We start from the raw sequence: 18139 nt of genomic DNA on the forward strand, positions 1-18139 counted from the left end.
CGCTTAAGTTAATAAGTTTAAATAAATTAGATAAGTAATCGTTAGGCGTCATCTTTACAAAAATATTCGTATCCTACGTTGATTTACTCGGGTGTAAAGCAAGGTCAACGGCATTATGATTGCACGAACCAAATACTTGGTAAATACGAGTCGGGCGTTTGTTTGACGCCCTACAGTACCGGCTATCGTTTTCCACATGTCTGCTCTCTACAAGCACGTGTTCAACACGCCTACAGACCTTTTGTACTCTTGATTGGAGACTTTACATTACTAAATTGGATATAAAAGGTAGATCCTGCCAGCAGTATTAAACTCTTTCATGCTAAATGTGTAAATAATTTGGTGTCAAGGATGCGTCTATGAGCACACAGAAAAAATCTTTATTTTTTTTCTATTGTTTTTTATAAGAAAGATTAAGTACCAGTGTATTTCCAATACGGTTTCTTTAATAAGACAGATAGGTAACAAGACTTTTTTTCTTTATAGACCGATGAAAACTTGCGCTAAAACTGCGGAACACATCTCAAATTAAGGAGAGTACTGACTATTTTACTGCTGCAAGAGTTCTACAGCTATGGGTTAGTTGATAAAAAGAACAAGAATAGAAGTATAAAAAGCGCTGATTGATTTAAGAATACAATTTGCAGATACAGAGTGGCGATTAAGTTATTTTACTTTTATATTGTGAAGTTGTCACGCAATTCGCTAGCACACGTGGTTTTATTATTTCGGCGATAACCTGTTTAGCACGCCGGCCACGGCAGTTCGCAACCGGAACGATTGTAAGATTTTCAAAACATGGCTTGGATTTTATTATAACCGCACAATATCCCTAGTAAACAAATCACCGTATTGTTTCGTGCGATTGAAATGGTAATCTATGTAGATCGAATTTCACGTTTTAGTTCTAAAATATAAACGCATCGATATTCAAAATTATATAATGATGGTGCTATTTTTTTAGGGTACAAAGGCGTTTCAAGTTAATTGACGTCAACTAGGTAGATAATCTTTTCTATCCGTCATTTCAGCACTCGGTTTTTTTAGATACGTACGATCATGTTAAGCGTAATATCAGTAGCTTCTAATATCTGACGAGTCATGACTGAAAATGATAACAAAAAGTACATAATATTTAACTATTTAAGGCCTAGGATTTCTAAAGGCTCCGAAATAACGACGAGCACTAAGTTATTGAGGATTCGCGAGTAAAACAAGGTTTACATCATTTGCAAATCTCTGAGAACCGGTATTTCATTCACAAGACGCCCAACTTGAACTGGTAACATCTTTTGAACATATGGAACAGGTAATGATATTTTATGAGCTTGATGAGAAATTAAAATAAAATTGCGCAGATCTACAGTTGTGGACACGGTGGGCATTCCACAGCCCTAATTTAGCTTTAACTGCGTAAGTTGATCGATGACAGGCTACGCTTGACGCAGTCTTCCCTTAGATGGGTTGCAATCTTTGTCATAACGAGTTCCTCCGTTTTTCGGAAGGCATGTTAAATAGTGGGTCACGGCTGTTATTCATATATATTTGACAGTCGTGACGGGTAGTCAGAAGCAAGATAGTCTGACAACCAGTCTGAGAGGTATCGTGTTGCTCAGGTAACTGGGTTGAGCAGTGCAGTACATACTTGTACTTGGCCACCTTCTTTAGGGGTAGAATACACGCCTTTTAAATATTACATATTTTAATTTATTTTTTTACTGCGTTTACAAGCCGTTAATTGAATGATATAGATCGTGAAATAGTAGAAGGTACGTTTTTGGGTCAAACTCCTGAAAGGCCCAAACAGCTATGCGCAGGCAACATTTAAGATTAAATCTCTTAAACATTAATTACTAAGTCTCGTGTAAATAGTCTTGCATGCTTATTATACGTATCGCTTCTAGATGGGTAAGCATACATTCCATAGCGTTGCATATAAATAGGACTTTGTTACAAACACATTCTAACTATGTAATAAATAGATAATACTTATTCATGAAATCTAGAATAAATAGTTCGCAATACGATATTTATTTTTAGATGACGCATGACAGCATGTGTATGATTCTTGATGTTGTCAATGATTTGCAGCACTATCTAATTATTGTGTTGGCAAAATGCTTAGGAGAATACGAATAATATCAAAGTTCATTCGATTTCCATTTAATCATCGACAATTGTAAATAGCGGAATTGTGGCCCTGATAGCTTTTCTAAGTCCTCTCGCTGAACTGAAGCTGATAGGACCCTAGACATGTGAAAAAAGGACTACGCTTTTGCTAAATATCAGCATAATTTTTTTATTAAGATAAATCAGGTATTCGATGTTAGGTAATTAAACATTAGATGACATTAATACCCTTAATGTTTAAAGCTGATGAGAACATATTGCGACGTTAACAAAAAATAAAACTCACTTCACTAGTCGCGTCACACGCAATCTTAAAGAGCGCAATAAGACAACATAAATATTGATCAATTACCTAATACATACAAACAAAACCCAGTTAAAGTTTGAACGAGGATGTGATGAAATGTCTAGTATTATCAAGACGACACATTAAATTTAACATTAGATAACAAAGGGCAACAATAAGAATGAGAGATCAAACGGAGACAGCACAATCTCGTATGTACTCACTAACAATATTCTTTTGCTACCATTTATTTTATAGTTGGTTGCCAATTTAGGCATTAGGGCTTCTGCTAACTACTCCTTTTATCGCCTGCTAGTTTAATCAAGCCGTTAATCGGTATGAACATTGTACATGCATTAAATTACGCACTTTATACGAATTTGTAAAAACGACAAATTGGTTTGATGGTCTTCAAATGCAATTATCGACTGTTAGCAAGTTTGTAGTCAGCGAGGGCTTATAACAATTGGTAAATGTGATAAAAAAAATATTGAGAGTAAGCTCTGCTTTGTAAGTAAATTCGCAACAGAATCTCTTTGCGCAATAGTTCCTTTACATGTTTTTCAATTGCGAACCAAGCAATATATAGCAGAAATTAATAGGAAACCATCCAATGCCGTAACCGGTCACGGACTACTTTTCGAAAAATATATTTACTGTTGCTAAGGGCATTCATAATGAAAGAAAACAGTAAAATTGATAAAATAAAATAAAGCCTGTAAATTCTTCACGTCTAATTTTAGCTGTTTATGTAGACACTGTTGTATTGATTCAGTGTTAAAATCGCAATTTCACGTCTAGTTGTACGCCAACGTAGAGTACTATAAAATCATTTTATTGAACTATAAAATAGTACTAGCAGTTTTCACGAGAAAATTAAGATATGGACGAGTTATGTAATCACTGGTACCGCTTTTATTGAATAAGTGGGCGCGTAGTGCGAATGCAGCTTGAGGTCCTTGTGCGAGCTAAATGATCGTGATTTGTGCACTCGGACGCCTCACACTCTAGCTGAGTTCTAGAATCTATCTTAAGAATATTATTCGCTTATATATATTACACTATACATAAATATATTTTAAATGATAAGAAATATGTTTAGTAGATCTCACTAAAGATTGTACTGTAAAATATACCTGTCATGAAGACCTTTACTACTCATTAGTGGTGTAACGAAGCTACGAAGGTCAGACTAAGCAGGTTAACTTTATGACGTTGCAACCCTCACCCATGTCCTTTTAATGGATTATAATTATTCGTTACATCATTAATGTGTCAAAAATCTGTGCACATTAGCTAAATTATCTTACACCGGTTAATTTTTGATTTTATGCCGCTCAATTTAATTGTAAGAAGAGAGAGAGAGAGCATCTCTAATATTTGATGTGTTGTGCCTGTGTTAAATAAAGACGATTGGATTACGTTGCGCGAAATGTTTTTTTTTAACGTGGTCTACGGAGGACTTATTTAACAATTTGTAAAAACTGTGTTTGGTAATTTAATCAAAATTCATTACGGAAATTATATTTGAATTATTATTGAAAGAAAGGGTATTTTTCGGCATTGGGACACTATTAAAAAAAACTCATGAATTCTACGTGTTTTAAAAATGTATGTCTTGCTTAGACATACATTTTTTACCAGTATTTATAAAAAAAAATGGAACTCAGTAACCATAATCGCGTAAACGTATTTAGAAGATAAAATAACTAATTAGTCTTTATCAATGTTATCCCTCTTTAAAATCTAAGAAAACACCTGAATGTTTTTTCTTGTCGGTTAAACATATTTTGAAAACAAATTTTGTAACTGTAAAATGCAATACCTACCCAATATTAATAGGTAATTTTAACTGAATGACTATAAGCCATATTTTTGTAACATAGATTAGTAATTATTATACAGATGTATGTTAGTTATATGAAATATACTAATTTATTCATGGAGTATGTTACAAAATAGTAGAAGCAATTTAAAATATAAATATACTACAGTTAACTACTATTTTGTATTTGAATAAATAAAATTGAAGTCCACAATTTTGATGACAATAGTGTTGTCATCATACTATAACCAGATTTGTAAAATTATAATTAAGAGGATGCTTACCTAGGTTACCGATTTATTCAAGAGATAGCTTTCCATACTAAATATCAAATAAGTTTTTAAAATAATTAGTTAAACTCACCTAATGTGTACGCCACAAACAAGTTGACACCAGAAACAGCCCACACATACGACGGTATGTAGTCATTGGACACATTTTCCGCAGTCATGGCATGGAATCCATAGTCATAATACGAGAATACGAAGAAGTTCAGCACAGTGAGAAGAAAACCTGTGAAGGTCAGCAGGTTTGGAGCCACCCACACTGGACAAAACTGCAAATACATTTTAATCAATAACCTGTTCCTTAATTTTAAATAATAAGGAAACTTTATTTATTGTTATAATTATTATTTGAAGCTTAATTAAAAAGTTACAGTGACAAAAACTTAAGTCTATCTTTATTCATGTTTTTTTGTAGTTTATAAATATTTATTTATATTTTTAAGAGTGGAAACTTACCTGAACACACCAGTTCCAAAACGGGTGCATAACATAGTTACTGAGTACGCTGGTGTCCACCGAGTTGTACTGTAAACAAAATTTATTTTTAAATATTAGTAATCTGGATATTCCGAGAAATGCCGATCGGTCTAATACGAGAAATTTTAACGTAATAAAGATGTTTCGCATTTATTTTTAAGTAAATCAATAACGAAGGTTCTCAAACCTACATTAGTAAAATAATAAAAAATACACTTACTTTGTATTTCTCGAAACCCTTTAATTTATCCTCCGACAGGAAGCGAGCCATGACGAACGATGTGAAATAATGTTTTGTTATTTGAAAACAATATAAATTAAAGACATCCTCTCTTGCCCTAAAATTTTAAAATATTGTTTTGCAAAGCGTCTTTCAGGTAATTCCCTGATAATACGCGGTATTGTTTCAGTTTTATAGCGTAATTTGTTTTTTTATTCACAAGCAGTACCATACTCCCACAATTCAAAATGACAACTAAAAAGTAAAAAAATCCAATGACGTTATTGACGTTTCCATCCAGCTGGATTAGATTTTTATTATAGATTATTAATCTTTCGTCAGTCGATTTAAAACGCATTAAATGTGTATTAAAACGGGAAAGAATCTAAAATGTGCTTTTCATAATGCAATACTGATATTAGATAAATATTTTTTTCAATATTTATCAAAATTCCGTCACCGAAACCATCGAGAATGTAAGTTCTGTTGTTTGTTAGGTCTGTATTAGGGACAAGGGTTGTCAATGGCATTGATATAGTCTTTCCATTACACGCAACATTTTCAATCTTTCGTCTTTTATGATACCTTGTTCATAATATAGGTGAAGTAGCGTAAATATATTCAATCTGTTACCTCGTTGGATCCTGTTAAATTACTAATTCACTGTAAATTATGTATTAATTCTCGGAATGAAGCTAGTACCTCTGTCGAAAAAATAATATCTTGACAGAGCAGTTTCACGTTCCCTTAAATAAAGTAGGTAGATCCCCTATACCTACTTTATTTAACCTTTTTCTTAGCAAAATGTGTATCCCTCCTGGTACTCAGAAAGTCTCAAGAATACCATCGCACGCGTTTTTTATGAGATAGTGAAGCCATGGAAACTAACAGACGGATCGAAAAAAAGTGAGATCTCGGACTTAAAAAAAACTACGCTCTTCCAGAAATTATTATGATTCTTCTGAAGTAGTTTATAAACATCATCCTGGAAAAAAACATGATTTGAAAAGACATTGGTGCGTGCCAGGATTTTAATGTACGACCTTTGACTTGGCAGTCTTAGGTCATTCCACTAGGCTGTCGATTCTGTATGGTTGTTGCATCTGTTGACGCTTTCAAAAGATTTTTTATGGCGCGCGAGAATATTTACTAGTAGATATGCAAAAATAAATTAATAATAATATAATAAGTCTTACAAAAATAAACGCTGTTATAAAACCAAAAAAATATAATTAAACGTAAATGAGAGGTTTACTTTTAAACCCTTAAACAACTAGTAGATTGGCATAAGAAGTGCCTTCGTTAAACACATTTATTTAGTAGTAAATATATATCAGGCGTAGGTAAGACTGTAAAAAAATAATTTAGCGTCAGTTATTCATTGATAAATTAGGGGTCCTTTATTGAATGTATAAGTTTAATAATTTTTAAAGATCTCCAGAGAGAATTAAGTATGTCACTAAAAATAAATAAAGTTAGAAAATAAAGCAATTGATTTGTCAGCGCATAATAAGTAGGTACCTACCCATAGAGCTTTTGTCCGTTGTATGTCTTAATGCTATCCTAAAGTGACTAATGTTCAGTATTGGTTCCTAATTATACGAAAACAATCTGAGATGGTACGCAAACAAATGCGGTATCACTATCACAAGTGATAACGTCATGACGATTGTAATGTTTTCTCAAAGGAGCTTCGTTATTTCGTACGGAGAACAAAATAGATAACTGACACGCCTCGTAAGATACAGAACGCTTTTATCGTTAGCACATATTAATATATAATTTTATTAATAAAGTTCGCGACGTTTTGTTTTAAGTTATTATGTTACACAAATCAGCGGCTCTTCGGTCGAAGAGCCTTTATTTGAAACATGTAGTGTATTATTCCTCAGCTAAGGTAAGCAGCTTTTAATTTTTCATTTGGGTTACAGTCGGCCAGTTCACATAAATGACGGGAGGAATATGCGAATTTAAATGTGGAACCAATGTTTTAAATCCGAAATAAAATAACAGTTAAATAGAAAATATAGAAAAAAAAAACAAACAACTAAACGTGGGCTGTGTAAGTAATTACTCGTATAATTTTGTCCAGAGGAGAGAAAAATAATCAAAGTTATGTTGACCCAATTATGATCTCTCTATTTATATACAATAAAATTAGTAAAAAGAAGCGATCTTCGCACGTTGCTACGATTTAATCTACGAAGTTTTTGCGTAGCACTTGCACAGAGATATCTAGCGAAAGTTTTGTTTACACTAGTGAATAAGGTATACGAAAAGTGTTTTTATTGATGTGTGCGTCTACATAAATATGAAATAATTTATTACCAAAAACATAATTAACCTAATGGTGGTTATAAAACAATAACACATCTTCTCTTTTCCATATTCTTGTAATGTAAACTTTGTGCCAATGCATTGCAATCACTAAGCATGTATGAGTAAGCATTTCCCCGAGCCACTATCATCATTTTAAGATAGGTAACTATCAACCAACTCGGTATACCTATATCAGTTTCATTAATTAACCCAAATAACTTTAGCTACGAATGATGTAATAATGTTATCGAGGGTACCTATATGTTTGTACTTAATATATACCTAGTGTAATATAAAATAAATATCTGTAACATCGGATGATGCAAAAACAATACCTACACATAGTTTTACAGCAAGATACGAAAAATCTTTGCATGGATTTATATAATTTCGCTTGTAAACTATTCGTCGAAAGTGGCAATAGAGCCAACCAACAAAAAAAAAATTAAGAAGAAAACCAAGAAGTCTGTTTTAAAAAATATTTTATCGGTGCACTGGCCAAACACCTTTTAAGTAGCGTCAAGAAAAAAGTGGAAAATACAATATTCCATACTGAATATAATATAAAGAAAACCTTGAAATGATAATGAAAGTAATACCCAAACATGGTCAATATTGACTTTGTTTAACTATTTGCTCTGTAGGCTGTTTTGAGTTATTTTAATTCCTAGGTAGCAACTGATATCGTTACTGTTATGATGCCCGATATATGAACTTACCGTTTAATTGTACAATTTAAATGATAACTTTATCTTAATGAGATCTATACATATGTACCTGATGAAAAGATCACGCTGGCAAACGTACGTGGGGTTTTTCTTAATAACATTCTCCTAAAATTTTACATTCCGAAATTGAGATATGGTTTATTATAATCACACTTTATCTTAATTGAGATCTTGCCTCAAATGTGCAGTTTATTTGTTAGTATTGAATTGAAATTTATAACTATGTTAGTATTGAAGACATTTTCAAAGTAATGAATACATTTTTAAATATTTTTTTTACGAGCATCTCGAAGTTTTACTTAAAGGAAAATCGCCAATTATCTTATTATATTTTTCCTTGTTTAAATTAGAGATTCCTTGCAACGTTTTTGTTCAACTTCACACATATTTTTTTAAAGTTTGAAAATAATAGAACTTTTTTACATAGTTACTTTTTTATAGTACTTTTTTTGTATCTTTATCCAGCCTCTTCTATATGCAAATGATTAAACTAAATGGTGTTCTGACTTTAAAAAGAAAGTGAAAATAAAAGTATAATAAATTATTGTCGTAATATCCACAATGATAATATTTCATTACGTATGGAATATTTTTATGAGCACATCTACTATCAGTCATTTGTTCTAATTATCTCTGTTTGTTACCTTAAACTTGTTGACACCCACTATCGTTGGGGTGTGTCAAGAACTCACGATTTATTTAGAATTATAAGCCGATGTAATAATAACACACCTTGTATAAACATTCATAAGGTTGGCAAATCACTGATAAGTATTTACATATATTATGTGTTTTGAGATTTGTAGAACGTCTCGTATTTTCCCGTAAATATCACCATGATTTAGGTGTTTTCTTAGTAATACAGGAAAATAATTTACATAATTTTATTATCTTCATAAGTTGTTCCTGCCTTTCAACAACATTAATTTAATGTTTAAATGTTACTACTTTTCTATTAATTTATCTCCAATCTTTCAGGATATTACTTAACATAAAACTTGAAGACGTCCATAATTGCGCAATATTTACGACTTTATGAAATTCACATAATCAGCTTCAGATTCAATTTATAATTGCATAAAACTTTAATATATATTTTTTCTCCTTTGATTTGAGAACAATTTATAAATACAATTAGTGCTATGAAAATTAGTAACACAAAATAAATCATTTATTTTCTATAGGCTAGTCGCATTATTGCAATACGTCGAGAAGATCAGTCAGTATGGGAGAGGAGAGCACCTTTCTCGCCAACCAATGTCAACCGACTGGTTCGACAGGGCGTCAAAGTTATTGTGCAACCTTCAAACCGAAGAGCATATCCAATGCAGGTAAATAGCTTCCCAAAGAGAAAGTATTTGAACTTTACAATTTTCATTTTATACAAGCCTGAAGCAACCTTAAATTTATTTATTTCGATCATGTCAGAATGATGATGTGAAAATCAGTTATCACAGTGAATAAGTTAGCTCACGCCGAGGGCCAACAACCACCTCGCCGTAAAACACGTGTGGTGCCATTTCACTTCTTCGAACCAAAAGCGAAGAAACGCTATTCATAAGATATTACTTTTCAGTCTTACATAAATGCAGGAGCGATTGTCCAAGAAGACATAAGCGAGGCCAGCGTTATTCTGGGAGTGAAGCAGACACCGATAGACCTTCTGATCCCCAACAAGACTTACTGCTTCTTCTCACACACCATAAAAGCCCAAGAAGCAAATATGCCAATGTTAGACGCCATTTTGAAAAAGGTAAGGAGTCTACATCACTTCACAATTAATGGAGCCTAAATAGTTTTAGCCATTCTGACAAAATGGAATGAATTTCTTCTTACATATTTACAGAACTGTAAACAGAGCTTTTTGCCTGCCTTCTTAAACATGAATGTGACAAACGTGGTGTGAATAAAAGTAACCACAGCCATCGAATACTCGTATTTCCCAATGTGCAATACGTTGTTATAATGATTGCTTTTCTTTTTTAGAACATTCGACTTATCGACTATGAGAAGCTAATGGATGACTCTGGTAACCGCGTGGTTGCTTTCGGTAAGTACGCAGGCGTTGCCGGCATGGTTAACATTCTACATGGAATTGGCCTCCGCCTTCTGGCTCTTGGACATCATACTCCGTTCATGGTAAGTCCCTATCATTGGGTTTGCTAATACAATCACAGGTATAAGTTTAATTTCTGGGAACTTTGTGAAAATCTTGAGTAAAATTTAGCCTTTATTTATTGAAGTCTTTAAAGGCTTGACATCCCAACTCACCTGCAACTGGAAAAATCGTCGTTAGTAAAATCTCATTTTATCCTATTTTCCTTTTTATTCCTTTATTCCTATTCTTATTTCCAGCACATTGGACCTTCACACAACTACAGGAACTCCAGCATGGCCCGGCAAGCCATAAGGGACGCGGGATACGAGGTCGCACTCGGTATGATGCCCAAATCTTTAGGCCCCATCACATTTGTTTTCACCGGGTCTGGAAACGTATCTCAGGTACCAAAAAAATAATGCTTTTTCGGATTTTTCAAAGAAGTAGATAGTTAAACTTTTTATCTTGTGAAATTTTGATAAATGATTGTTCTTTGATCATAGGGAAGTCAAGAAATATTCCAGGAGTTACCACACGAATATGTTCCTCCAGAGATGTTAAGAAAAGTGGCTGAACATGGCAGTAAGTTATCTTATTATAATGAAACACCTGAAAACATGGAGAATATAGTTGGTATGCTTGAATTTAATTGTGTTATCCTTACAGGTCCAAACAAAATTTATGGCTGCGAAGTACGCCGAAGACATCACTTAGAGAGGAAAAATGGAGGTGGTTATGACGCCCAGGAGTATGATGAGCACCCTGAAAGATATATTTCCACGTTTGCGCAAAAGGTATGAGATTTGAAATATCTTATCTCCTTAGTAGTTTGAGTTTCAGACACGAAGTAGATCTTTTGCTGTTTTTATTTATAAGTTCTAATAGTGTAGAAAGCACGTAGGATTTTACGCCGGTTTTCATACTTCCTCACAATCATTCTATAACTTCTATTCGGATTTCATATCCCTTCAGATTCATCAGTCTTATCTTCTTTCGAATTCAATTCTTGTTTTTCGTCTTAATTAAATTTTAAGCATTTCGTACAGTTGACGTCAGCAGTCGACTGTTCTCAATCTGACAACATATTTAAAGTATCCCCAGCAAATATTTAATCTCTCTGATTATTTTTACTGACTTAATGTTGTCGTCACACTGATAAATAATAAGAACGCTAAATAAATAGGCCACAACGCAGTTGCCATAAAATCTGTTGTGTAGGTCATATGTGTACGCGTATTTTTATCTTTGCATCTCATCAACAATTAAAGACAAAATAAACTTGCAAAACAAATTGTGTCATTATATCTAATCAAACAAAACATGAAAATTGAGTGATTGCTCGTTTATCGGCCATTCATATGTTTTAAAACTTGCTTTAATTTTAGGAAGTACCAAAATCGTATCATAGCTTATTTTGTTTACTGTTTCTTTGCATTTATCCAATACTATTTTTAAACTGGTTTTAAATGTCCAACTGTCCTACATTATTATGGTAGAGTCGTATTACAAAATGTGTTTTTCTTCTATTTTACTTCTCCGCTTATCACATCATACAATTTATCTCAACTAAGCCTTTATAAATTCGCTAGGTACATGGAGACTGTCATTATGTTATTTTATGTGAATCTATTTTTGGTCTATCTACATTCTCAGATAGTCATAGTGTAGAGTTTTCTCCAATTTTATTAACTTAACATATTTTTTGTAGTTGACATTTTGCGTGGGTACTTTTTTCTTCTTTTCATTATAACTAGTTCTGCCTATTTTATAAAAGCAACTTAAAACACTATGTAAAAAAATCATCCAAAGTTCAACTGAACATTAGCGCTGTCAACAACTTGTCCAATCCATTCAAATATGCGAAGCACTGCTTTATACTATTTTATTAACATACTGTACATAACGAACCCAACTGCGACCAAGTCCAAAAGAAAAATTACCAATTTCAAGGCAATTTTAATGTTTTAGATAGCACCATACACGTCCGTTCTGGTGAACTGCATCTATTGGGCGGTGGGCAGCCCCAAGCTGCTGACGATCCCAGACGCGAAGCACTTGCTGCTGCCGTCACACACGCCATGGCTGCCCAAGAGTGTTGGAGCTCCTGCACTGCCACACAGGTAACTACAATACGTACCTAGCCATTTAGTGGGGCGATATTTGGTGACCAGACTATGTACACTATAAAGATTTTTCTCTATTGTCAATTGCTCCAATGATGGTTATACCGAAGAAATTTAAGTACTGAAAATGTTTGTTAATTTACATTTGGTATTATGTAAAAACAAAACACTTGCTGTATTTTTTAAGCTCTCGATATTTCTTTTTTTATGCTCGCTTTTGATACTAATTTAAAAAACTGACATTAGGCAGCTTGACAAAAAGCAACATTCTTCATGTAAACATTGCTCTACACAGAATGTTGGCGATCTGCGACATATCAGCTGACCCCGGCGGCTCTATCGAGTTTATGAACGAGTGCACCACTATTGACACGCCTTTCTGTCTTTATGACGCCGACAGGAATAAGGATACCAAAAGGTAAGTTTGTTATGTTTTTGGCTAAGCCCGTTTCTACTTACGTCGATTTATAAAAAAAAACCATAGGTGTAGTTAGAAATCCAGTATTTTTTAATATGGAACAAAAATTGAAAACATCATTTTAACCATTGATATGCATTTAAATATTCTATTAACAAATTAATGTTGATCGCATTCTCATTCATTCATACTTAAATTCTTACATTTGTGTATAAGTAGTTACATCCATTTTAAAAATGATTAAAATTTTGTTTTCTGAAACAAAATAGACACAATTTTTATACGTGCGAATAAAAAACGTGACTTATTCGTTATACAATAAATTGACAACTAAACAAATTAAGTTAACAAGTTTCTAATGACAAATTGTACGAAATGTAAGTTGTAAATCTTAATAAATATGCCGCTATTTCACAAAAAGTGTACTTCCCGTACCGGGAATCGAACCCGAGCCTCCTGGGTGAAAGCCAGGTATCCTAGCCACTAGACCATACGGGATGATGAGTACAAAGCTCAATTTTATTTTCAGTTTCAAGGGGCCTGGCGTTCTAGTATGTTCTATAGACAATATGCCAACACAATTACCTCGTGAGTCAACGGACTTCTTTGGTGACCTATTGTACCCATACGCGGAAGATATTATGAAATCGGACGCTACTAAGCCATTGGAAGAACATAACTTTTCACCAGTTGTTCAAGGAGTAAGTTGTAAAGATATTATCTAATACCTACATTTATTGGAATGACTTAATGAGATAATACATGACCTACTCCAATAAGTACCTTATCTTTGTCTTACTCAGTAAGATTTCATATAAAATTCAATACCAACCTATAAATAATTTTGTAAACGTGAACGAGGGCCAATCTTTTATTTATAACCCCATCACATTATACGCAAAAATGTAGAAGAGATGAGTTCTTTGAAAACTATGTCATGTTTCAAATAATAAATAAAGCCTAAACCGTCAGTTTTACTACAAAAAACAAATAACGGCCTTGATCAAAAAGTAGAGTCAAAATGGCGATATAACAAGTTAGTTTGAACAAGTGCTCTTTGATATTAGCATCTGACTCCATACTTATTTATGATTCATACTTTTTAGACTAATATATAAATATAAAGCATATCTCTTTATTATTATTTTGTTAGATGTAGAGTCGACATTTTGCTGCCGACATTAAAAAAAGAAACGCTTCTTTTTTCTTGAATAAAACCTCCTTTGTGTGGCATGTTATCTTTTTTAGTACTGTATACCTATGTTTATGTATTGTGTTATCAATGTTATTCATCTTACAGGCTATAATAACAAGCAACGGCAAATTGACGCCGCCTTTCGAATATATCAACGAACTCAGAATGGCGAACACGTAAGTTTTATTCATTTTTTACATTTCCAAACCAGTTCTTAACAGTTTAGAATATTTATGCTTAATTAATATTAAAATGTGTCCGTCTTTCATAAAGTTTTATGATTTTAATATCATAGCCAGCACGAACGCAATCTGGAAACTGTTTGTATTTAAGTGTTTTTATTGTACTTTAGGATGCTACTCTAAATATAAAAACTAAAGTAATGAAGAACTTACCAATACTTAGTTAAAAGTACCTGTGTGGCTACGGCATTTTTTAATTTTGTCACGTTCAAAACTTATTTTTTATATTAAATATTAATTAAAACCTTTTGTTTGTTTTCATTGATTACCTATATGTATTATCTATGTATGTTTTCAGTCGTTCCCGCCACAAGGTTGAGGGTAATGACCAACAGTCCCCTGTCCTCATTTTGGGAAGTGGTCTAGTGTCTGCCCCGGTTGTGGAATATTTGTCTCGTGACAAGAATATTGCCATCACTGTAGGTTTGTATCCAAAACTTATAGATACTATATTTACAGTTTTTCTTTTCATAGCAAACAGCTCAGTGTAACCTTTTTTGTTTTTTAATCGCAAAGCGCCACTTTTTTTTTAAATAAAGCATTCCGAGTGTTTTATTAGATTCAGTCCCAATTTGTTCATTAGATATGTTGTAGTAATACCAAGATCTATTAAGTAACGGGGTCTTAAGTGCCTTTATGATTGCTTCTCAACTCCTTTTTTACTTTAACAGCATCAGCGGTCAAAGAAGAAGCAGATGCCCTAGCTGATCGCTATGGAGTGTCATCTGAGTACCTCGACGCTAAGAACGAGACCGCTCTTCGGGCTCTGACGTCACGAGCTCGAGTGGTCGTGTCTCTCTTGCCGTACGACCTTCACGGTGACGTAGCGAGGGCTTGCCTTGACAGTGGAGCTCATATGGTCACCGCTTCTTATGTTAGGCCTGAGGTGCAGGAGCTGCATAAAGCGTAAGTGATTGTGTAATATTTTTAATTCCGCGAACCGAAGCCTGTTGACATTCCATCTATTATTTGTGTTTTAAGGTAATAAATTCTTTGATATAATTTTATCGCTCGAATTTTAAGCTTTTACTGGTATCTTAGCTACAACAACAACTAAACCTGAAAAAAATGTCAATCGGGCTGACCCAAAGAGCGATTACTCATATGCGGGCTGCATTTGGTAATGTTATTACATTTTGTGAACATTTGTCATCTATAGCTTACTATAATATCGTCTTTACTGACTGTAGTGCAAAGGATGCCGGTCTTACTTTCCTGAATGAGGTTGGATTGGACCCCGGCATCGATCACCTGCTTGCGCTAGAATGCATTCACGATATTCAGAACCATGGAGGAAGGATTGATTCATTCGTTTCTTATTGCGGAGGTTAGTACTATAAATATTATTGGATTTATTTACATTATCAAGAAAAACAAACAATAAAACAACTTTTGTTTATTTATTTTTTTGTCAACAGTTTTGGCCAGTATCAATTTAAATGGAGAGAGAGTTTTTAAAAGATATGATTATTTTTGTTTATATTTATAGGATTGCCAGCACCTGAATTTAGCGACAACGCTCTTAGATATAAATTCTCATGGAATCCTCGAGGCGTATTGCTGAATACCATATCTGCGGCCAAGTATCTCAGTAAAGGACAGGTAATAAAATCTTCTATGACAAAAAAAAAACAGGTCGGTCGATTTTGAATGTCGCATGCTGTTACGCATATAGTATGTGGCAATTTTAAGTCATAATCCATCAAGATTTATTATTATTTACTTATCATATTATTTTTTTAGTTATCAGTAGAATTAACTTTTTTTAATACTTTACATCAATTTATTGTACCTACTTTGCGCAGATCGTAGAAGTATTAAGCGGAGGTGAACTGATGTCCGTGGCTCGAGAACTAAACTTCTTGCCTGGATTTGCATTCGAAGGCTTCCCCAACAGAGACAGCACTAAGTACTCTGCACTCTACGGTATTGAAGACGCCCATACTATGTTCAGAGGAACTATTAGATATAAAGGCAAGTATCAGAGCATTTAGCTATGGTTTTAGTCTAATTTTAGTAAAATAGCCTATTGAAGGCAATTTACTCAATAGCTTGGCAATAGTTTGTAAGACTTTTTACAAATCTTTTTGTCGTTCCTAACAACATTTATTCCTGCAGGTTTCGCTGAAAACATGATTGCTATGCAATTGTTTGGATTGGTTGATCCTAAACCTCACCCATCTCTGCACCCTGACGGACCTAAGATCACATGGGTAAGCTTCACGTTCAAAATAAATTAAAAAGATCTTTAACAAGTTTTTTTTTTTTAATTTGGTAATCAATGCTCTATAACTATAATATTTACTACCTGCAGCGTCAATTCGCCTGTGAATTACTCGGCCTGATGGACTCATCTATCTTCTACGAGAACTTGAGGACACGGCTGTCGGAGCGCATCGGGGCTTCGGAGGCACAATCTCTGGAGTCGCTGGGACTGCTCAGCGAAGACGAAATAGTCAAGTGCGGAACACCGCTAGACACTGTCAGTCATTACCTGAGCAAGCGTTTACAATTAGGTAAGGAATGGTTTACGGAGATCATTAAAAGCTTAGTAAGTAGTTATGCTTAGGAGCTTTGCATGGCTAAATTATAAAAAAAGGTTGAAATTTGATTTGAAAAGCTCGGGAAAGGCTATAAAAAATTCAAATCACCTACTTAGTCCGATTTGGGATCACATACTTTAATTTCAACCAAAATTCTAAAAATATCTGTCTCTTTCATACCTTATGCCAAACATAGTGCAAACTACAAAAATATTATGTTCCACCCACAATTAAACTAACCCAATTTTTGCAGGCAAAGATGAAACAGACTTAGTAGTCTTACGGCACGAACTGGGAGTAACATGGACTGACGGCAAGAGGGAAAGGCGAGAAGTTACGATGACGGTGCGAGGAGATCCGACCAAGCATACCGCCATGGCTTGGACTGTGGGACTGCCGACTGGTATCGCTGCGAAAATGGTTTTGGATGGTATGGATAGTTTATACCAACTTATGCTCTGTTGGATGAAGCACTATGCCCCTACTAGCTACTCACTTATTGCTTTTTGTTTAGCCATCCATCCATTAAGATGGAAAATTATACTTTTATTTTGCCGTAATTAAGGACGATCGAATGAGATTTTATCTTGCACTCACCTGTGGATGACCTATATGTATATGTGTATGATCCGGAGTAGGTACATACTTAACATTTTTATTTTATAAAAATACCACGAAGCTGTGTTATTTTCTATTCATTTTGGTTTTTCTTTAATACTGTGTTTTTTTTTCAGGTGAACTTCAAGAACGCGGTGTAGTGTTACCCTTCGCCCCCGTCGTCTACAAGTCCTTGCTGTCGCGACTGCGGTCTGACGGGATCACAGCCAAGGAGACCACGACCCCACTCAACTGAACCTCAATACCATAAATTAAGAAAAATAAATGTAAAGTCCTAATTTTATTTTGATTAATTTGTGTCGCGCATGTTTCTGTGTGAATGACCATGTCAATGAATGTTTTGTAAATATGTTTGATATGTTCTAAGATAATATATTCTCCGTAGTTAATAGGTTTGTTTATGAAGACGCTGAGATAACTTTATGTGAAATGTGAATGTGACTGCGTTGTGAATTACTTGTACAACTTTAATTATAAAATAAAAATATAAAATCACACGTTTTTGTTGTTTTGTTAATGAAAGATAAATTAAATAAATCTTTTGACCTCATACTCAAAAACTTCATGAACAAAGTGGACGCCCTTATCTACTAAAAAAGTAACATAACAAACGTTTTTGATTTCAGCAAG

The 18139-nt window shown here is 33.8% G+C and overlaps 2 protein-coding genes and 1 non-coding gene across 3 annotated transcripts in view; 1 reads left to right on the forward strand and 2 right to left on the reverse strand.

Annotated features, from left to right (window-relative positions):
• LOC113497431 (ethanolaminephosphotransferase 1-like) overlaps nt 1-5493 on the reverse strand; it is a 12403-nt gene extending 6910 nt beyond the window's left edge. The window contains exons 1-3 of the mRNA XM_026876983.1: nt 5226-5493; nt 4985-5053; nt 4594-4797 (exon numbers count right to left, since the gene is read on the reverse strand). Coding sequence (XP_026732784.1) covers nt 4594-4797; nt 4985-5053; nt 5226-5276 — 324 coding nt within the window. The 5' untranslated portion in view covers nt 5277-5493. The remainder of the gene's footprint in view (nt 1-4593; nt 4798-4984; nt 5054-5225) is intronic.
• A 1356-nt stretch (nt 5494-6849) lies between these two features.
• On the forward strand, nt 6850-18010 carry LOC113497359 (alpha-aminoadipic semialdehyde synthase, mitochondrial-like). The gene is made up of 20 exons (XM_026876891.1): nt 6850-7122; nt 9457-9603; nt 9849-10025; nt 10259-10411; nt 10628-10774; nt 10874-10952; nt 11037-11164; nt 12339-12490; nt 12789-12911; nt 13441-13612; nt 14212-14282; nt 14647-14771; nt 15020-15254; nt 15539-15675; nt 15838-15950; nt 16154-16322; nt 16467-16561; nt 16663-16864; nt 17145-17321; nt 17626-18010. The coding sequence occupies exons 1-20, from the start codon at nt 7048-7050 to the stop codon at nt 17742-17744; spliced, it is 2796 nt and encodes a 931-aa protein (XP_026732692.1). The 5' UTR covers nt 6850-7047; the 3' UTR covers nt 17745-18010.
• Trnae-uuc lies at nt 13338-13409 on the reverse strand. The gene has a single exon. It is a non-coding gene; the product is annotated as a tRNA-Glu (tRNA).
• Nucleotides 18011-18139: the final 129 nt, after the last annotated feature.

This window comes from Trichoplusia ni, chromosome 9 (assembly GCF_003590095.1).
Source record: "Trichoplusia ni isolate ovarian cell line Hi5 chromosome 9, tn1, whole genome shotgun sequence".
In the NCBI taxonomy this organism is placed as follows: Eukaryota; Metazoa; Arthropoda; class Insecta; order Lepidoptera; family Noctuidae; genus Trichoplusia; species Trichoplusia ni.